General features: G+C 39.1%; 1 protein-coding gene across 4 annotated transcripts; it reads left to right on the top strand.

The window, feature by feature from the left end:
* Nucleotides 1-1495: 1495 nt before the first annotated feature.
* nup98 (nucleoporin 98 and 96 precursor) lies at nucleotides 1496-21963 on the top strand. 4 transcript variants are annotated; one of them, XM_084137547.1, is made up of 33 exons: nucleotides 1496-1661; nucleotides 3238-3344; nucleotides 3455-3553; nucleotides 4097-4279; nucleotides 4394-4533; nucleotides 4698-4805; nucleotides 4977-5160; nucleotides 5239-5435; nucleotides 5551-5673; nucleotides 5816-5948; nucleotides 6142-6234; nucleotides 7438-7581; nucleotides 8116-8249; nucleotides 8872-9059; nucleotides 9159-9278; nucleotides 9378-9661; nucleotides 9755-9868; nucleotides 9975-10113; nucleotides 11111-11288; nucleotides 11415-11567; nucleotides 12522-12746; nucleotides 12829-12955; nucleotides 13541-13958; nucleotides 14062-14294; nucleotides 14602-14871; nucleotides 14948-15105; nucleotides 16075-16215; nucleotides 17600-17754; nucleotides 17865-18086; nucleotides 18767-19008; nucleotides 20025-20179; nucleotides 20253-20364; nucleotides 20575-21963. In XM_084137547.1, the coding sequence occupies exons 2-33, from the start codon at nucleotides 3266-3268 to the stop codon at nucleotides 20775-20777; spliced, it is 5454 nt and encodes a 1817-aa protein (XP_083993673.1). In that variant the 5' UTR covers nucleotides 1496-1661; nucleotides 3238-3265; the 3' UTR covers nucleotides 20778-21963. The 4 variants fall into 4 exon arrangements, with proteins under 4 accessions (XP_083993673.1, XP_083993671.1, XP_083993674.1 ...); XM_084137545.1 differs by having other exon boundaries at nucleotides 1499-1661; nucleotides 5551-5685; XM_084137548.1 differs by having other exon boundaries at nucleotides 1521-1661; nucleotides 5554-5673.
* The last annotated feature ends 48 nt before the right edge of the window (nucleotides 21964-22011 follow it).

The following is a 22011-nucleotide window of genomic DNA, read 5'->3' as shown; positions in this document are numbered from 1 at the left end:
TGCTCCCAATAAGTGACAAAATAACGCCAACATTTTCCTATTTACATGTTGTGATTTGTAGTCAAAGTGTGTACAAATAACAAGGTCACATGAGACACAGCCATCTTCTAACTGAATACATACTGGGAACTATATTCTCAGAAGGCGAAGCACTGCACTGCTACTTGGGCGGAGTGATTTGCTCACAGCACCTGAGAAGCCCTGTGGTGAGGAGCAGAGTGTTTGCTCAGAGTTGGAGTAAATCACTCCGCAGAAGTAGCATTTTATCGTGAGATCCCACCCCCTATGGGCGGGTTGAAAACATGCGGAACTAGCTCCTACTACTGGCTGTAGTCTCTCACCTCTGGCCAAAAAAGCCTCCTATGACGCAAAATTTTGCGTCATCTGAGGTTTTTTTCCATACACACAATACAGAAATATCTCGTCTCAGGGGGACATGAGGGAGGGAAGCACAGTCATTCAAAAATACTACCGGGTTTCTACAGATACAAAGCTTAATGCTAATCAGTGAAGTATCCCTTTAATTTTAAAGTGCACAGCCACCACAAAACAAGAGAACCAATCAAAAGCATCAGAATAGCATCGCTTTACTAAACGGCCTTTATATGGCAGGAGGCATCGTGCACATAAACAGGCAAATAAACAACTTAATATTATTCAACATATCCTAGCTTTTTACAGAAAATATTCAGATGTAACCCCCTTTAACATTTTCACCGTTAACATTTTCACAAGTAACTGTAATAGATTTACATTTTATTTGTAATTAAATTACGTAACTCCGTTACATGTAACTTGTTACTCCCCAACATTGTCAGTGTATGACATCAAAGTACCACGAGAGCGATTCAAAAGCATATAGAGCTTTGATATCATACACCGATCGGTCTGCGCAGCGCCGCTTCAAGTCGAACACACCTGGCGTTGCAAGAGGGCGGTTATTTAAAAAGTTAATTGATTAAAGATTATGCACATTAATTAAAAAAATAACAGTAATGATGTGCATGGATAAATCATTTATAATAAATACTGCAATATTCCATGAAATTTGATTTCATGGTGACTTTAGCATTGGGTTGTTAGCCTCCAAATGTATGATTCTTTAACAAAAAAATAAATACAAATAAATAAAAGTAGCCTACATCAAGATGCTTTTGTAGAGGAGCTAGATTGCTTATTTTGAACAACCAGTAAATTGATCAAAGTATAGGCCTACTGGCTGCTACATGCATTTGCGTTACTGAGTTCACCAACTCTTTACAAATGTCCAAAGGACATGTTTATAGGTTTCCAGGTCAGGCAGTTGGCTGACAAAGTCTTGCCATTAGTGTGTGTGTACGCATAGCAACAACAACTTTTCCTGACTGAACATTTATATAAAAACATCCGCTTTATGCGTAGCTATATTATACAAGAAGAAATAGCCTAAACGAAGGAAATGAGCACGTGATGCGTGATGACGTCTGAGGTCTAAATATGACGCGGATTGCTATCTGTTAGCTACGTTGTTTCCCTCCATCAACACTGAGCAGAGACAGAAAGTCAGCAAGTTGATGTCCTTAACTGACAACACCGGATTCACGTTTGCCATAAATATCGAGCTTTTCGAGCGAGAAACTCTTTATTGGACGTTTGGTTTAGGAATCACCGGATAATAAACGGTAAGACTGATTATATCCGCTTGTTAGACAAATTGCGTTCCAAACCCGATTGCTAGCATGTTAGCATTTCTAGCGAGCCATGTGAAATTTGAAAGTGGAAACTTTGCGTATGGCATTTGTGTATCTGTATGGCGGACTAAATAAATCGAAAGATTTTTGACAAATGTTATATATTAAATCGATTGATAGCAGCTCGTTGACGCTTTAAATAAATGTATTTGAAATAGAAACTTTAATGTTAGCACATGACGGCTATTACCTTTCTTTTTACTAGCTGCGTTGGTCCGCACTTGTTTGTACAGACTGGTTCGCTCAGGTTTAATCCGGAACAAACCAAAATATTTATGTAATGAAATGTGTTGTCGAGGTCCAGTCAAATGTCAATCATAGAACCATAAAGGAAATTTAATAACAATTCTCACAGGCCGTAAATTCACCTGCACATGACATTTCTGGCGCTCAACGTTGCTAATAGACATTGTTTTGTCTTCTCTGAAATAGTCAAAAAACAATTTCTTTAACATGTTTAAAATATTATGATTTACTTTTCGGATCCCTTGTTACCAACTGATGCCACATTTTGAATTATTTTATGCCATGCTATGGTCGCTACTTGTTGTCTTGAATTACAAATAAAAACATGGCAACTGTCTTTTCAAGGCACATCATATGTAAGTTAACTGTTTTGAAATGTATATTTGTGCTTTCACATTTCTCATGAAAGCTCATTTGTTTCTGTATGGATGTTTCCACAGTATGAAAATGTGAATTATGCAAAGGCAGTATTCATTTAAATACTTATGTCCAACTAACAGTTAGTCTTTGTGGTTGTGTAATTGTAAAAAAAAAAAAAAATGCTGCTTAGTTAAATAAATACATAAATAAATAAAATAATAAAAATAAAAAAAAATATATATATATATATATATATATATATATATAAAATCTAAATCTGTAAATCTAATTCTTTGAAAAAATTTAAAAAAATGGATCCGTTTATATTAAAAAGTCTACATTTTACATATTTGTTTTATATCATTTGATACATCAGGCTTGCTTATATAGTGTCAAATAGTGAGAATATGGAGTTTATATATGAATACATAAGGCCCAAACTTAGCAAATTGTGCAATTTGCTGATATTTGTTTAGCAAAACATAATTCAATGCAATACAATGATGATTGAGAGACGTACAAATAAACATTATTAAAAAGCCTGATGTATCATAATTGCTATGTAACATTATTTTTCAACAAAAAAAGGCCTAAATGGGAAATTAAGTAAAAAGTTAAGAGCTAGTTTCAGTACTTTGTCACTCTTTGTAAGGCAGTCGACTTCATGCTTTTGTCACTTCCTAAGTTCTTATAAGACAATCAGACAGGCAATCATTCCCAGCAGTAATCCATAGCAGGTACACCTTTCAGAAATATTTATTGCAACACTCAGCATTGTAGTGAACAAAAGAATGGTGCAGACGCATAACCATTTAGGTATTTTTAATGGATTGATGTAAATGTAAATCAGCTGAAGTGTATTTTGCTATTCTAGACCTGAAAGCTCTTCTCTTTTGTGTAGACATATGCAGGCTCTATAGCAGTGCAAGATGTTCAACAAATCTTTTGGTGCTCCCTTTGGGGGAGGGACAGGAGGATTTGGGACGACTTCTACATTTGGGCAACAAAGTAAGTTAATATGTGTGCTGAAGTATTTCATGTTTAGAGAAATGAGAGAACCAATAATTAATACTGTACAGAGACAAAGTAAGAATTTTTTTTGCTACCTTTGTCATCAGATGCTGGGTTTGGAGCAACAGGGGGCTTTGGATCTTCAGCGTTTGGTACGGCAAACAACACAGGAGGAGGACTGTTCGGGACCACCCAGAACAAGCCAGGTAATGCGGAATCTTTAAATACTCAAATAATTAACCACTTTAAGATTTAATTGAGTTGATATAGTGATTAAAAAAAAATATATAAATAGCTTTTTATTGATGGATACGCTTGTATTTGAGACTTATATAAGATTTAGGCATTAATTGATTCAGTGTGGATGCAGAGGCAACCTGCATGAACGCATTGGTGTGTTACAAAACCAGTTCTCACTGATTTAAGCACTGCAGGTTAAGATGACAAGAATACTTACTTTAAATGTCTTTTGCAAAATAGAGCGTGAATACATAGATGAATGGTGACTTGAGCTGTAATGGAACAAAATAATGTTTGCTGTTGAGTGAGTCATCTTAGAAGTGAATTTGCTGTGAGTCAAGTTGTGACTCGCTGAGAAGACTTATCTGATAATTACTGATTTGAGGATGGTTTGGAAGGAAGACTTAATTAGAATCACTGATGTGCTACACATAAGATGAGTGGTCCCAGAAGAAGCTTGTATTTGGTCAACAGTGTCATTTCTTGAAATATTTGTGTTTGTCCTCAAGGTGGTCTCTTTGGCTCAAGCACTTTCAGTCAGCCCGTCACCTCCTCCACCAGTAGTGGGTTCGGGTTTGGTGCCCCTAGTGGCACATCAAACAGCCTTTTTGGAAGCACCAACACCGGAAGTGCAGGACTGTTTTCCCAACAGAATAATGCCTTTGGTGCCAACAAACCAGCCTCGTTTGGCAGTAAGTTTCCTGCTGAATGTCTGTGTAGATAAATGTGGTGTTTTTTTAAGTGTCTTGAATTAAAAGATTAGCTTGGAAACAATGCACTAAATAACTGTTTGAATTGCTTTGCAGCTTTTGGTACCAGCACCAGTAGCGGTGGATTGTTCGGGACAACCAACACAGCATCCAACCCATTTGGAGGAACGTCAGGCTCTTTGTTTGGGGCATCAAGTTTCACTGCTGCACCCCCTGGCACAACAATCAAATTCAATGTTCGTTTAGACATGATTACACTTTTCATATATATATTTTTTTGTTTTTTGTTTTCTACATGGATGCACTTTGAGCTACCTGTTTTTCATACAAGGTTTTTTTTTACCAAAATCTCTTGTTTTTTTATTTTTTTATTTTATTTTTTTATTTTATTTTTTTACAGCCACCAACTGGTAGTGACACAATGGTAAAAGGTGGTGTGACAACCAGCATTAACACCAAACACCAGTGCATCACTGCAATGAAGGAATATGAGAACAAATCCTTAGAGGTAGGATGGATTCTCACTTTGTGGTAGTTGTTTTAGTACGTGGCGACCTATTAAAGAAATTGTCACAATCACAGTGCAGAAAACAGAAAATGTGTAACAAACCTGTTGTCTAGAGTTTTGAGGATTTGGAGCCATGATAAAATATCTATACCTTTCTTTCATTGATCTAAGGAATTGAGGTTTGAGGATTACCAGGCTGGAAGGAAGGGTCCTTCAAACCCCATGGCAGCTGGCACAGGTGGTCTCTTTGGACCGACAGCCGCAGCTACTCCCAGTACTGGCACTGGACTCTTTGGCTCCTCAGCTCCAAACACTGGCTTCAACTTCGGCCAGAACAAGACTTCATTTGGCACGAGTAAGTACCTTAAGAACTGGTTTGGTTTAGTTTTTTTGTTGTTGTCTTGAATATCGGTGTTAACTTCTTGCACTGCAGGCACTGGGGCATTTGGGACAACCACAGGAAGTTTGTTTGGCCAGCCGCAGCAGCAGCAGCAACAACAGCAGCAGCAGCAGCAACAGCAGCAAGCTTCCAGTCTCTTCAAACCATTTGGCTCAGCCACCACCACCCAAAACAACACTTTCTCCTTTGGCAACACCAATACCATGGGCCAGCCCAACACCAGCACTATGGTGAGTTCCAGCAGATGTACTAAATATCTGCAGTCTGCACTGATTTACTAAACTGATCTTATTAATCTAAAATCAGGTTAATTCTTGTGTTTAATACATTAATTTCATTTCTAAGCAGGGGCTGTTTGGCAACACGGCTGCTTCTCAGGCCGGAGGACTTTTTGGAAACACTAACACGAGTACCGCCGCAGGCTTTGGCACAGGAATTTTCGGTCAAACTAACACCGGCTTTGGGAATGTGGGTACACAGGTGATTTCTGAAGAGGCTACAATTAGCTGTTTTTTTCTTTTATTTTTTTCAAAAGTCAATTGTCAGATTTTCACAATGTTACATTTTTTGCATTTTTTCAAAATGGTTAACTTGTGTCTTTATTTCACAGAATCTTTTTGGTAATAAGCCTGCTGGATTTGGCACCACCACCACTAGCGCACCCTCCTTTGGCACAGGCACTGGTCTGTTTGCAAATAAGCCTACACTCACTCTAGGGGCTAACACGAACACTTCAACCTTTGGTGAGTCTTTAAATGAAGTTGTTTGATGTTAATGCTGATCAGTATTTGCTGCAATCAAATTTTGTTTCTCAAAACATGTTTTTCAAATCTCTGGTTGAAATGATGCCCATCACTTTCACAACCAGTTGACTCCTAGATTTGATCTAGAAATTAAATGCTGGTGTTTTTTTTTCTTTTTTTTTTCTTTTCGAAGGATTCGGTGCAGCTGGGGCTGGTGGGGGTCTTTTTGGGAACAAAACTGCTGCAACAGGACTGGGAACAGGATTGGGAACTGGCTTCGGAGGAGGTATGTTTTACTGTGAGTTCACACCGGACGCGAATAGCGCGTCAAATTCGCGCCTGCCGCGTCTATTTATACGCTTGACCACTTTGTGTGCATTCGTGCGTCAAGAGCGAAATTGACGCTCGTAAAATCAAAAGTTTGAAGCGAAATTTACGCGCGTCAGAGGCGAAAGTTTCTAAACCTGTTGGCGGCCATCTTTTTTTTGTTTATCGAGCATTAGCATTAATCGAGAGAATCACTAATCGCTCATATATGCTCTGGAGAGCAGAAACAGCTGCGTAGGGGACATCGTCGCTGTACTCGGGTCCACCAAACCCTCCGGAGGGTTTCAGGAGTTTCACAATTTGCTCCAGGAGGTAGGTTTGGTGGACCTAACGGTGAGGACGCTGACGAGGACAGCGTAGGCCGTATAAGCCTCGGCCTCGAGTGGTCGCTGCCTGACGAGCCCGCGCTGTACAGCCCGGCGCGAGGTTCACCCTCGCCCGCACCTAATCTGTGATTTTATTTTTGTTTTGATAATAAATGGAGCCAGCCTTCAAAAGTGAAACCTGTCCTGTGATTTTTGTTTGTTTTTATACACTAAATTGTGTTTGTTGTCTTTACATTAGATTAATAATGTTTCATATAATCTAGAATAGGTATGGAATAAATAGTATTCAATACAAAATGAGTATCTCTCATATAATGAAATCGAGTTTTATGTTTTTATTTGCTTTATTGTGCATTTTAGTCGTATTACAAAATAATTTGAGGCCAAACATAAAATAACATTATAAACTGTCACTTCACCACGTGACAGCAGCATGCAAGCAGGCTCCTGATTGGTTAACGCGGCGCGAATTGACGCAGAAGTTCAGATTTTTCAACTCGGGCGGCAGACGTGAATTCGCGTCAAACGCGTGAATGCACAAATAGGACTAATAAAATCATTAGCGCGTGACGCGCTTAACGTGCCAGACGCTCAATTCGCTCAAATGAGGCGAATTCGCGTCTACCGCGCCGCGCTAAACGCCTCATTCGCGCCGCAGGAATTTTTTACGCGCGTAATGCGTCTTTGCATTGACTTAACATTGAAATCACTCGCGCCTGACGCGCTATTCGCGTCCGGTGTGAACGCACCATTAGGGTGCTAGTTTTTTTTTTTAAATGTCGTTTGTTACTGTGAGAATTAAAACAGGCCTTCTGAGTATTTATCTGTATTTTCAGCTGTAGGAACTGGCCAGACGTCATTGTTTGGGAACAACCAGAACAAGCTGGGCTCCACCCTGGGGTCAATGGGCACCTTCGGGACTGGAGGCTTCAACACCGGAGCCAACACTCTGAATTTTGGCGCTTCTCAACAGCCTGTGGGTCAGTGCAAATGCTTCATAAATGATTTCATTCCTAAAACTGGTTTAAATCATTAGAAGATTCAGAGGGCTAAAACAATTATCAATGCATCTTTTTTTTTGTGTGACTTCTTGGTACATTTAAAGCAAAGTATTTATGATGACCCATGAAGAATTTGCGTCCAATACATCCTATATTAATTTTATTAATAAAACAAATGGAAGTGATTTGGCAAGTCAACTGTAAGGTTACATTTGCCAGCATATGTCCCAAAATTGCAAAGAACCAACAGGAAAATAAATGTGTGCCTGTACTAGCAGCATACTTGTAGTAAATGAATACAAACTTCAGCATATTCTGAATCTCTAGGATTTAATAATAGACTTCTAACCAACATCCTCCTGTTATGTGCAATGAGCAATATAATCCTTCAGACAAAAAACAAATAAACATTTTGCTGTAGAAAAATCACAAACATCTTTCGTTCAAAAATATAGAATTATGTACCAGCAGCTCTCATAAATAAATGACTGGTATACCGTGTTTTGTTCACAGCTCTGACTGACCCCAGTGCAGCAGCCGCTCAGCAGGCCGTCCTCCAGCAGCAGATCAATGCATTGGCCTACTCTCCTTTTGGAGACTCACCCCTCTTCAGAAACCCACTGTCGGACCCCAAAAAGAAGGAAGAGGTTTGATTTTTACAGTTTACATGGTAGGGCTGCACAATTTGGTAAAAAACAAAAAAACATTTGATTTGAAGAAGAAGAAAAAATCCAGTTTTGATGTTGTTTGTAGGGCTGCACAATTTTAATTATACATCAATATGCCTAAAAAAAAAACCCATTAATTTCTTCTTATCGCTAAATGAAAATAAGAAAATACTGTAAAAATTGTGTTTATGAAAGAATATAGTTATTTTGTTTTCTGACTAAAATGACATTGCTATATTTATTGCTGTCTTAATTTCTACCTTTTTAAATGTTTAACTATCAAACAGTTGTTTTGACTAAACAACAACAGGCAGTCCTTAAAACTTATTTTTTGTTGATAAGCACTAAGTTTGGGAAGATGGTTGGTGCATGTTGCATTCCCAATTGCATGTTAAAGTGACCCAAACTCAGTGCATATGCAGAGTTCGTGTGAAGGAGCATTTACTGTGAACCATGGAAAAATAATGCAGTGTTAAATCGCACTTTTAGTTTTAATCAATCACGCTGCCCTACTTTTATTGAGCCACTCATTAATTTAATAAAACATCAGAGACCATTTGGCACAGTATATGCAATGCTAATATATCTTCTCCTTCATTAGCGTCTCAAGCCCACAAATCCAGCTGCCCAGAAAGCCCTGACTACCCCTACTCAATACAAACTGACCCCTCGTCCTGCCACCCGTGTGCGTCCCAAAGCTCTTTCCTCCTCTGGCTCCTCCAAATCTCAGCTCTTCGATGGACTTGATGATGATGAACCCTCTCTTAACAATGGAGCCTTCATGCCTAGGTAAGAGCCTGACGTCGTAACTGTAGCTACACTTATTGCACATGTCGGTCAAAAGATGTAGTGCACTAACTAATATAAGTGTTCCTGTCTGCATTTTAGGAAGAGCATAAAGAAGCTTGTGTTGAAGAATCTGAATAACAGCAGTCTGTATAACAACTCTGTGAACAGAGAGGTTGATGATTTAGCCTCCCCTTCAGAGTACCCACAGAATGGGCTCAGGTGAGTTGACACTAGTTCTCAACCGTTTTGATGTGAAGTAATATTTTGCAGTCATTAAAGAGGCAACCACAAATTTAATGTTTTCCTGTCACACTTCAGTCTGTGTATGGATGATGGAGAGACTAGAGAAGTCACTGTGGAGAGAAGTGGGGAGGATGATCTAGAGGTTTCCAAGTTCTACACCAACCCGATCACCAAACCCATTCCACACGGCCAGCCAAGCCCCTTGCTACAGGACACCATCTCGGAGTTCAACATGCGGGGAACTGCCAGTCATCGCAATGGCTTGGAGGCCAGCAGTGAGGAGATCTCTCTGGCTGAGGATTCCATTCAGGAGGAAAGAGATGAGGAGCTGGAGGCTCAGAAACCTCCTCACCCAGCTGGTACGCTTGTCTCAGTTGATGTTCCTTAAAACATACAATGTTTTGATGGGCTAGAAATCTTAATCTAATCCTCCTTATTCTGACCTCTTTCAGGTATAGTTCTTTGCCGTGTAGGCTACTACACCATCCCATCGATGGAAGAGCTGGGAAAGATGTTGAATGAAAACGGGGAGTGTATTTTGGAGAACTTCACTGTTGGCAGAAAGGGTAAAACTATTACTTGAAGCATCACCATGCAAAAGAACAAATGATATTCCAAGTAGCCCACCAGTGGAGCATGACATAACAATGCTTTGTTGTTGTGGTTTTGCAGGCTATGGGTCCGTTTTCTTCCCTGGTGAGGTGAATCTTACCAACATGAACCTGGATGAGATTGTGTACTTCCGGCGTAAGGAGATAATCGTGTACCCTGATGACAAAGACAAGCCTCCTGTTGGAGAGGGACTAAACAGGTAATCTCAGGATTCAACATTGTAAGCGTTTCACTTGCATTTGTGACTTTAAAATAGATGTTCAAAATGTAAATGTATTTTGAAGCCTGCTGCATGTTTGTGACTTAAAGGGCACCCTGTGGGTCCTTGAAATGTCAGTTTAGTTTTTAAAATGATTAAAAAGTGTAAAGACCTGTCTGAAAAAATAGGAAGTGTGTCAGATCCACTTCATGTCTTAAAGTGACAGCAGCCTAATAAACCTGCTGCTGTCTGTCATTAATGTTAATAAAAGAACAAAAGACAAAGAGAAAATCACTCACTGCTCTTGACTGAATAACTTTTGTAGCTTTAATATGGATTATCTATATTCAATTTATAATTTATGCAATGAAGACTATGCAGTGTTTGATTATTCAGTTTCTGTATACCTCAGTAACCTGTTAGACCTACCTGACAATCTCAAAGCATTGTTTACAGCTAAAACACAAATCTTCTTTGAAGCATTTTAGCAGGGCAGGCAAAAATCTGAATAGGCCCGTGTGTGCTAGTTATAAAAAAAACCTTGGCGTTGAGCCCTGATATATTAAAGGCACAGCTAAATGTGACCTTTATTACAATTGGTTTATGTGAAGATAGTTTTAAGTTCACTTAAAAGTTTTTTTTTTAAGCCAACTAAATGTTAAAATTGATAGCTTTCAATTATACTATAATGTTGAATGGCTATAATAAATGGCAAAAAAAAAGTTCAGTATCAGTGATACTAGACTTCTAGTGTTTAGTAAAAATATGCCATTAAACAACTATTTTAAAGATACCATATTTGTTGTTTCTACATTATTTTGGGGAGTCAATGTGAATGTATTACAATATAAAAATATATTTATTAAAAAAAAAGATTTAAATCACATTTTTAGAATTTGGATCGGTTTTGCATCCTCCTCAACCACTTCTGTCACTGTCTTTGAAACAGCACTTCTCCTTATTAGTTCAACATAACATTGTTTTCTGTTACATGCAGACGTGCTGAAGTGACTCTAGATGGTGTGTGGCCCAATGACAAGACAACGTGCTGTCAGATCAAGAGTCTAGAGAGGCTGAATGAGATGAACTACGAGGGCCGGCTCGAGGCAGCCTCTCGCAAACAAGGTGCCCGCTTCTTGGAGTACCGACCCGAAACTGGATCCTGGGTCTTTGAGGTATGAGCGCCTACACCAAGTGCTCCATTGCTTGCATCATTTTATTTTCTGACCGGTCTTGTATTGCAGTTATCTGTTGTCATGTATAATAAATTGTGAGAATGTAACTGAAATCTCCTTTTACAGGTGGCCCACTTCTCAAAGTATGGCCTGCAGGATTCTGATGAAGAAGAGGAAGCCCCCCCGGCCAAGCTGGACCTGAAGAAGCTGAAGACAGGAGGCCACCCTGGGATCTCACAGCTTCCACTGACCCAGCAGCAGATGGCGCCACAGGCTCAGGTAGACTGAGGAACGCACTGAGTCTGACACACATTGGTCTCCGGGGGCCACTCAAGTTCACTCATACCTGCTGTGCCCCCCACAGTCCAGATCTACACTAGCAGCGGGGAGAGAGCAAAGAGTTTTAGTGGTTCAAATGCTTTTCAGCTGTGATGCAAAGAGATCGGAAGTCATGGAAATGCTGTGCATATTTTAAATATAAGTTTACAAAGGAAGTTCATATAACAAAGGGAGCTTTTATCTAATATTTATAGTTTGTAAAGCTGACTGTTCCCCTTAGCAGTTGAAATTAGAAGGTGCTTTGAGTGTAAAGACTAGATCTTACATTTTTCAGTGGAATATAATGTTACACTTGCGTAAATGAAACTTTTACTTTCAAACACAATAAAAAAGGGTGATTCTGAATGTGTTTTAAGTGGAATAAGATGCAGCCAATCATTATTAGTGTATTTAATTATGCTTGGTTTTGTCGTTGCCAAAATATAAAGTATATTTGTAGAACACGGGCAAAGAATTTGCTTGACCAGATGTATTTTAGCATTATTTTTAACAGGTGATTTGAGTAACATTACATGCAATGATTAAAAGTGTGTCTGATCTGAGATATTCTACAGATATGAGCCTGTGGGCTTTCAGAATGTTTTGAAGTATAGCAGTGAAACATAAAATGTATGAAAGACAGTGTGTGAATCTTTGATTTTGTCTTGTATTTCATTGACAAATAAACGTACAATAAAGATAAAATGTTTGTGTCAGGACATTTAATGGGTACATAATGCTTCATAGCAATGTTTTGATTTGGCAGCAACTAGATCCTCGATGCCTGCCAAGTATTTGGTAAAAATGTTGGTTAACGGTCTGTCAGCATCAGTTTAATGATGATGCAGAACTGTACTCTGCACTTGGATCAAGAACAAAAGACTTGACTTGATCTCTTTGTGTGCATATGTGTAGAGTACTGCAGTACTTGAGCTGCTCAGCCGTGTGTCGGAGTTGGACAGTGACATGGCCGACATTACTCAAGAGCACCCCGCGGACAGTGTTTTGGGTGAGGAGGATGGAGAAAGAACTTCTCTGGAGGAGAACAAGCTGAGATCTGAGACTCCTGTCGAGCATGAGCCCGTGTCCGCATCCAGCCAGATCGCTTCCTCAATGGGCATCAACCCTCATACCTTACAGGTAGCGTGCGTGTAATTGAGTCATCGATTGCAAATACGTTGCGTTCTGATATTTTAGTAACGTTGATTTGTGTTCCACACAGATTATGAAGGCCTCTCTCTTTGCAGAGGATGATGAATGTGACTTGTTTCAAGAGCATGGTTCTTCGAAGCTCATACTGGATGTGGCTTCCCCCAAAGTTTTTCTTTCTGGACCTGGTCGGCCATCAAGTATGCCATTAATTCATTAAATGCAGTTTACAAACATTACTGGTCAAAGGTTTTGGAATAATTAATAGTTTATAATGTGTTTAAATGAAATCTCTTATGTTCACCAATGCTGCATTTGTTTGATTAAAATTTTACATTTTAAAAGTTTAATGTATTATTGTGATGGCAAAGCTGAATTTTAGCAACCATTATTCCCGTCCTTTAGGTTCAAATGATTCTTCAGAAATCATTCTAATATGTTGATTTGGTGCTCAATTATAATCTCATATTGGTACTCATTTATTAATAATGGTTCATATCAATGTTGAAAACAGTTGTACTCCTTTATATTTTTGTAGAAATCATGATACTTTTCAGCATGACAATTAACTTTGCCATCACAGGAATAATGTTTTCAAATGGAAAAGTTTTTATTTTAAATCGTAATCTCACTATATTCGTTTTGACTGTATTTTTTTTATACAAACAAATGCAGAATTGGTGAGCATTCAAAACTTCTTTCAAAAACATTATTTTCTCAAGTACTGTACTTGTGCAAAGTGCACTTCTTTGAACATGTCTGATATTACGGCTTTTCCATTGCAGTCGGAGCCCTGTTACAAACAAAGTTCACCGCAGGTGGAGGGCTTTTTCCCCAGTTCCCAGAGGCTCCTTTTGGAGGAATACCTCAGAAGCTTAGCAAGGCACTGGTGTCTGAAGCCCCATGGCCATCATTGGGTCCATCCTTCATGTTGCCGGCCCCTACTCCAGAACCTACGCTTCGGACCGTCGGGGCCCGTAGGCTAGGTGGGCCAGTACCTCTGGAGGGCTCCGTAACTGTAGGGAAAGGCCGTTTACTGATGGACGCGGCTCTGTTCAGAGGCCGGTCTTTCAGAGTGGGCTGGGGTCCCAACTGGACACTGGTGCACTGTGGAGATCAACTTAGTGTCACAGAAACAATGAAGGAGCAGGCAGCAGAGAGCATGGGTTTTGGCTTCTTACCCAAACCAACCAAGAGCAAACAGTAAGTTTAACTTCTTCATAGTTTATCATCACAGATAAAACTTTCCTTATAAGAGCGACAGAATGTTTCTCAAAGTAATTTTCCCATATTTGCATTATACCAGGATCACTGAAAGTCTGTTTAAAGTGCGTATGGAGCAGGTGGTCGGCCTGGAGCACAAGCAGTCGGCTGAGAGCCTTGCTCTTTACCACAGGCCGCTGGAGATCAGTCTAAAGCACAGCACAATCAACACAGAGGACTCCTGTCCTTTCATTCAGCCAGCGAGAGGAGTGGACGCTCTGCATGGTTATGCAGAATGGATTGTGGAGGTCAACAAAGATACAGGAGGAGGGGATGGTATGACATTTGTTTTTTTTTTGTATTGTGTGTGACAGTAAAATCTTTTAGTGTTATAAAAGATTTAAATTTCATATAGTTCTGTTCTGTGGGTTTTGGAAAAAATTGGTTTTCCACCAATATATTAAGTAGCACAACTGTTTCCAACATTGTTGATAAGAAATGTTTCTTGAGCTCCAAATCAGCATATTAGAATGATTTCTGAAGAATCATGTGACACTGAAAGACTGGAGTAATGATGCTGAAAAATCAGCTTTATTATATAAAAGCATAAATCATCATAAATAATTTTGATCTTCATCATTAGCTGGTCTGGCCCATTGGCAGCAAATTTGGACTTTGTGTGCTGCCCTGTGGGGTCGTCTTGGTGACCGAGATGTGGAGACTGAGCAATACTCGGACTACCAGCAGCAGCTTGAGAGGCGGAGGAGCTTCTCACACTGGCTCTCTGTAAGTGCAGCCGAGTGTATAGAGGAGGAGGTGGGCCGGGCTCTTCAGCGCAACCACGCTGAGGCTGTATTCAGTTACCTTACCGGCCACTGCATAAGCAAGGCCTGCAAACTGTCCCAGAAGAGTGGTGAGTGTACACAATTTTTTTTCTGAATGCACTCAGCAGCATTAGTGGTTCTAACAAAGGCTGTGTGTCTTTATAGGGGACCATCGCCTTTCACTGATGTTATCTCAGGCTGTGGGCTCTCAGTTTTGTAGAGATCTACTGGCTCTGCAGCTCACTGACTGGAACAGGATGCAGACAGACTCCTTCATAGAAGAGGAGAGGCTGCGAATCGTTGCTTTGCTTGCAGGCAAACCAGTAAGTAAAAGAGTGGGCACAGCAGTTTGTAAATTTAATGTGTGAGGCTTCCAGTTTTACAATGTTATTTTAATTTACACTCACCAGCCACTTTATTAGGTACACCTTGTAGTACCAGGTTGGACTAGCTCTTGCCTTTGGAAGTCTTTGCGACATAGATTCAGCTAGGTCCTGGAAACATTCCTCAGAGATTTTGGTCCACATTGACATGATAGCATCACGCAGTTGCTGCAGATTTGTCGATGATGCAAATCTCCCGTTCCACCACAGCCCAAAAATGCTCTATTGGATTGAGATTTGGTTACTGTGGAGGCCATTTGAGTAAAGTGAACTCGTTAGCTACATTTACATGCAACCAAATAATCTTTTAGTAATCGCATTAACGGCTCAATCGGAACTGAAAAGCCTTCATGTAAACACCTTAATCGATCGGATTGAGCTCGATGCGAATGAAGTTTCGATCGGATTGAAAGGGGTGGTTTATTCCTTTTCTAATCCGATCGAGAGAACATGTAAACACTTAATCGGATTGAAAACCGAAACTGAAAGCACTGCGCATGTGCAATGACGTTGAAATAGCGTAATGACATATGACAACTCTAAAATTACAATACTAATATTTACATCTTAATTTCTTTTTAGTAAATATTCAATTTCGTTTACAGTACAGCAGTTTAAATATTAGTGCATTTCTTTTTTGTTTCGTACATTTAATAATAATTAATCACTATTATCAAAAACAGTCAAAAACAAATAATTTTCCCCATTTGTTTAAATATTTGTTTTACTTACCCCCCCAAACAATTACCCCACTCATTCTGGAGTGATTCATTCTTTCCAAATATACTGTAGCTATTCAAGTCATCTGGTAGACATTCCAGTATTTCTTATATAGTATTTCAGCAATATATAGTGCAGAAAAGTAAAGCCTTTTCGTACAGCCCTAATTTGTAATTTATTTTAATAAAGGTGTGGCAGTCAACAGACAGCGTTATAAATGTGTGCTCCGAGCTTGACTGGAAGCGGTGTGTTGCTGTTCATCTCTGGTACATGCTGCCTCCCACTGCATCTGTAGCTGATGCTCTCGCCAAATACGAGTCTGCATTTCAGGTACCTCACATCACACAATTTTTTAAAGCTATTTTAGTTTCTTTTTTTTGTTGTTGTAATTTCTCATCTGCTCACCAAGGCTGCATTTATTTGATCACAAATACAGTAATATTGTGAAAAGTTACTAAATTTTTAAAAGGCTTTTTTTTCTTTTCTTTTTTTTTTATTAAAATCTGAATCTTAATATGCTGCTTTGGTGCTCAAACATTTATTCTTCACATTAGCTATGTTATCAAGTTGCAAATTTAACTGCTTTTTAACTCATTAACTTCTTTCCTTTGTAAGTTGTTTTACCAGATGTTTTTTGTATGATTTGATTAATCCTTGCTGAATAAATGTAAAAAAAAAAAAAAAAAAATCTTACTGAACTCCAAACTTTTGAACTTGTTGTTGTTGTAAACATTAAAATCCCTTAGGCAACTTTTTGTTTAATGTCAGTAAGTGTTTTTGAAGAAATGTATTTACTTCCAACAGAATTACTTACCATGGCAACTTGTCACAACAAGACCATAGCTTGCTTAAAGACCATGTTTTAGCACCTTCCTGTTGAGAGATGCCACTGATTCTTGATCAACTGTGTAATGACGTTAAAGGGTTAGTTCACCCAAAAATTTTAATTCTGTCAATGACTCACCCTCATGTCGTTCCAAACCTATAAGACTCATTCTTTGAAACACACATTAAGATATTTTTAATGAAATCTGAGAGCTTTCTGTCCCTTCATTGACAGTACACAACTACCAATTTGACGCTTCAAAAAATTCATAAAGAGATCATAAAACTAATTGAGGGGTTTTGTCCCCTGAAGTGACATTCTAGATTTATGATGAACAGATTGAATTTAGGCTTTTATTCACATAAAAATATTCATCAACTCACATATCAGTTGTGGTAAACAGAAGCTCGAGCATGTTCTCTTGACATGTGAGAACCAATGAGGTTCATTCTCATGTGTTACGCAGCACGTTTGAGCTTCTGCAAGAACCAATGAAAGCATGTATGGTTGAGCTTCTGTTTATGTTAGCTGGTTTATGTGAATGAAAGCCTAAATTCAATCTGATCATAATATAAAGCGATCATGTCCATTCAGGAAATTTGGACTAAACTACTTGATTTATATGGATTAGTTTTACGATCTCTTTACGAAATTTGAGGCAACAAAGTGGTAGTTGCATGTATTGTAAATGGCGGGACAGAAATCTGATTTCATTAAAAAGATCTTCATTTGTGTTTCAAAGATGAGCAAAGTCTTGGAATGACATGAGGGTGAGTAGTTGATGGCGTGTTTTTTTTTTTTTTTTTACTTGGGTGAACTAACCCTTTAAGAGTATGTGAATAAATTATATATTTTAAAATGCTGTATTTTATTTTGTATGCTTTTCAGGGTTCAGAGGAAGTGAAAAGGTATGCTTGCCCTCCTTTACCTCCCTATGTAGATGAACTTGAGTTGTTGGGATTGGATGAAGAGATGGATGAGACTGAATCCAAAAAGCCACTCTATGACATCTGCTTCCACCTACTAAAACTTTACAGTGACAGGTTCGTAATCACGTCCTCTTTGATTCCTGTTTTTTCTTTGATGGTGATGTCCATAGGCTGTCTATGTATGCAGGCTGATTTTGCTCTTATACTATTTCCCCCCTCATAAGGCATTACAGCCTACAACAGCTACTTGATCCCAGCACAGTAACTGCTGATCATCTGGACTACCGGCTGTGCTGGCACCTGTGGAACGTGTTGCAGGCTCTTAACTACAATCACCTGTCCACCTCATGCCAGGGCTTGCTGCACAGCAGCTATGCTGCCCAGCTGGAGAGTGCGGGATTTTGGGAGATGGCTATCTTCGTGCTGCTGCACATACCTGACTCTGGGTAAATGATGGCTCTGTTCGGAGTACTCATTTAGTTTGTGATAGTTTTTATATTAGGATGAGTTGGGTGACTGTACGTGATAGTGTTGTCAAAAGTACTGACTTTGGTACCAAGTTGGTACTGAATTTTAAAAAATGTGACCGCACCAGCATTTCGCTCTAGCTTTTTGAGTGCTGTTGAACTGATTTTTAAACGCCTCTCATTGGCCATTCTTCACTTGCTCAACATGCATGTCTCAATTGGCCATTGTGTTCACTCGCTCAACATCTGTCTGTGATTGGCTACAATGATCAACGCTTCAAAAACATGTTGTACATCTTCACCAAGTGCTTACACAGATACACACAGGAGCGTTTGAAAGCAGGTGTCTATCAGCGGATCCCTAATATAACAGCTGATAGACTGATCCACTGATAGATCTGCCTGCTTTCAAACGCTCCCGAAGAGCGTCAAAGACATCAATTTACGACATGTTTTTGAAGCATTGATCATTGTAGCCAATCGCGGACATATATGTTGAGCGTGTGAACACAACGGCCAATCAGAGGTGTTTAAGAATCCGTTCAAGAGCGCTTCGTTTTTAAATTTCAGTAATGATTTGGTACCGAAGTCGGTACTTTTGACAACACTAGTACATGAGATGATTCTTATTTACAATTATTTTATATAATTGTGTGCAGACGTAGAGAGAGTGCAGTGCGGGAGATGCTCAACTTACACTGCCCCCTTGAGGAGACAGAAGAGTCAATGGAGAAGGAGCAATTTCTTATGGAAAAGTTGCTGATCCCCATCCAGTGGATCCATCAGGCCAAGGCCATCCGTGCCTGCAGAGAGGGAGATAAACATCGTGAAGCCTTGCACCTTTACAAGGCCGGCCACTGGAATCACTGCCATCGGCTGGTCATCCAGCACCTGGCCTCAGGTTAGAATAAGCCAAAAACACACACAAACTATTTATGCCTCAAATACGTTTTGTGTGTGCGAAAATATAAACAACGCTTATTAATTTTGGCTGCCATTTCTACAAATATTCACACTGGCCCTTTACAGTGCAACTTTCTTGTTCAGTCAGTCACACTATACTTTTCGTCCCATTGACTTCTATTCATATGCATGCAAACGCAGAATACGGGAAACACAGGCGCATTGAATAATTCGGGTTTGATTAACTCAACTGCGAATTTGCATTACGTGAAGATGTGTGACCACTAAAAGATGAATCTGTGGTGGCATGACCTCAAAAGTTTGTAGTATTGCAGAAAAGTGGAGTATTGTGGAGGTTTTTTTTTTTACATATTGGATTTGTTGAATTTTTCTAAAAAAGATGCTGCAGTGTGTAACGTCATATCAACTGTTGCAGTGTCTTGCAAAGTCGTGTTGCAAAGTCTTGAGTGACCATCTCATAAGAAGCTTTGTCACTGAGACTTTTTTTTCCCCTTTCACACCAATCTTTTGAAATATAGGCTTTAATGCAGTGCTCGAAGTGGGCACCTTATCGCACTTATCACATGTCGCCGGTACTCTGACCATCCCAACCCCTGAATGCGATTTTAAACTAGGTTTACTCCCTCCAAAACTCGATTCCAAGGCAGCATCGGGAGTCCCGGCCCCCCCCCCCACTTCGAGCATTCCTTTAATGAAATAAAGTAAAATAAAGGAAGGAACTACTAACCCAGAATTTGAGTAAGTCTGAAACTGGATGATTTAAGCAGTTTCTAGCTAAATATATGGTTTGGTTTGTTTAGTTTAAAATGCCATTTGGATGTAAATTTGGTCCCCAGCTCATGAAAATAAGACTATATTTTTTTGGAATTTATGGCCAAACTGCTCAGTGTAACTCAGTTAACATATTTGCTGTATAGAACTTTCTGTAAAAGTTAAATACATGCCTGCCCTGAAAACCGGCCTAATGCTATCTTCCTGTCTTTTTTTCCTCAGACTGCATAATTAATGATAATCATAAGTACCTGTTGGAATTCCTGGAGGGGTTGGCAGTGCCAGAGCGCAGTGTTCAGATTCAGAGCTGGGACACATCTGGGCGGGTCTACCTTGATTACATCCATGTCATCCAGACACTGCAGGACATCCAACAGGTAACCTGCTGCTGCTTCAGGAAAGTATGTTGCTTCAGTAGAATAAAAGTTTAACGTGATCTTCTATCTATAGGCTGAAAGCCCAGGTTATGCGCTGGAGCGACTGCATACAGAGGTGACGTCTCTCTGTGGGAGAATAGAGCTCCTCCCCTGCTCCAAAGCTAAAGACAGACTTGCCCAATCAGGTCTGAAATTCTTTTCCTCTGTTTTGTTGGAAATTTATACTGAAATAATGTTACTGAACTAATGTTGCTGAAAAGCTAGTTTAAATAGTTTTCTTTGTTAATTTATGGGACTGGCTAGAAAACCAGCTTAAAACCTTATTGGATTGATTAACCATATGAATCCTCACAATTACTGTAGAATTGTAACCTTTGTTTTCTCTCGCCTTATAGAGATGGCCAAACGTGTGGCTAACATCCTCCGAGTGGTTTTGAGTCTCCAGCAGGGTGGTGAAGGCACCCCGGATCCCCGACACATCCCTCTTTGCCAGCTTGCTCCACACATTGGACGTCTACCCATGCCAGAGGACTATGCTTTAGAGGAACTCCGCAGCCTTACTCAGTCTTACCTGCAAGAGTATGTTATCAGTCACTGAATATCAAGATACAGGTTTCTCGATCGGTTATGCAGAAGTAACTTGAGTCTTAAGTGGAATTACCTTCAGCACTCCAATTATATGGCTGTTTCAGGCCGTGGTTGAACTTTCGATGCATATTTAGGCACAATACTTGTGAATAAAGCATTCCTTTGTGTGTTTGTGTAGGAGGTTTTTTTTTTTTTTTCTCAATACCGTTTTGTAGTCATAGACATGATGTGAGAGTGTCTTTTATAATTAAAGTATCTATTTGAATACATCTGTTGATTTAATCTGCCTAAGATACTCAGAAGGAAAATGCCAGATATGAGAACTCTACATTTTTCTATTCAGTTACATTGTGAAGTATCATCTGGTCCATTCAAAGCTTAAATATAATATTGTTGAACCTTATACAATTCATAAAGGCATTTAAAAAAAGGAGAGTTTTCTTTTGACCGTTCTTTTCAGTCATAGTGTTTTTAAATCTTAGTGTGACCATGTGTTGTAACCTTTTGTAAGTACAGTATTTTTATTGTTCCCATGGACTGCCTTAGTCTATAAGTTGCAAGCGTGCTTCTGTGTAAATAAGGTTACTCAACCTGTAATGATTTTTTTTTTTTTTTTTTTAAGAGATTAAGCATTTATTTAAAACTAATCTCTCCTCACAACAAAAATATGGCAACAATAAACAAAGTTTGGGCATGTCTATTTTTGTAGGGTTTTCAACATGTTGATCTGGAAAACCTTATTGTTAAAGGTTTACCTAATGTAAAACTAAATAAATTCAATGCTATTGATCAAAGAAAGTTCATAGAAATATATTTTGTGGTTCGTAAGTGTTCAACAATGTGTGACTGGCGATTCTTATAAAACTTTAATCAAAGTCAACCTGACATCTCTTCTGACTAGGATAGGGTTTCGCTGATGTAATTACAGCATTATGTGAACCCTTCATCCTCTGTTTTTTTTTGGTGTGCAACAAATGCCCCAGCCTCTAGTAATGTGCTTGTTTCATGTAAGGTTTATTTTCTAAAAACATTGTAAACATTAAACTTGGTTAATGACAGATTATGCTTCAGATAATTAAGGTTCTGCTCTTTGAATGGGTGCGTGTTTGCGGCTGTCTGAGTATTGCTGTGCATGAATGTGCTTAATTTTTTAAATGTTAAACTACGAATAAAATACTTTGAATTTCTAATGAAAATTTTCTGTGTATTTTTTTTAATGTATAGTGGGGTACACAAAAAAAGCC

The sequence above is a fragment of the Abramis brama genome, assembly GCF_963993115.1.
Source record: "Abramis brama genome assembly, chromosome: 15".
NCBI lineage: Eukaryota > Metazoa > Chordata > Actinopteri > Cypriniformes > Leuciscidae > Abramis > Abramis brama.
Note: the sequence above shows the minus strand (reverse complement) of the source record. Positions and strands in the feature narration are given on the sequence as shown.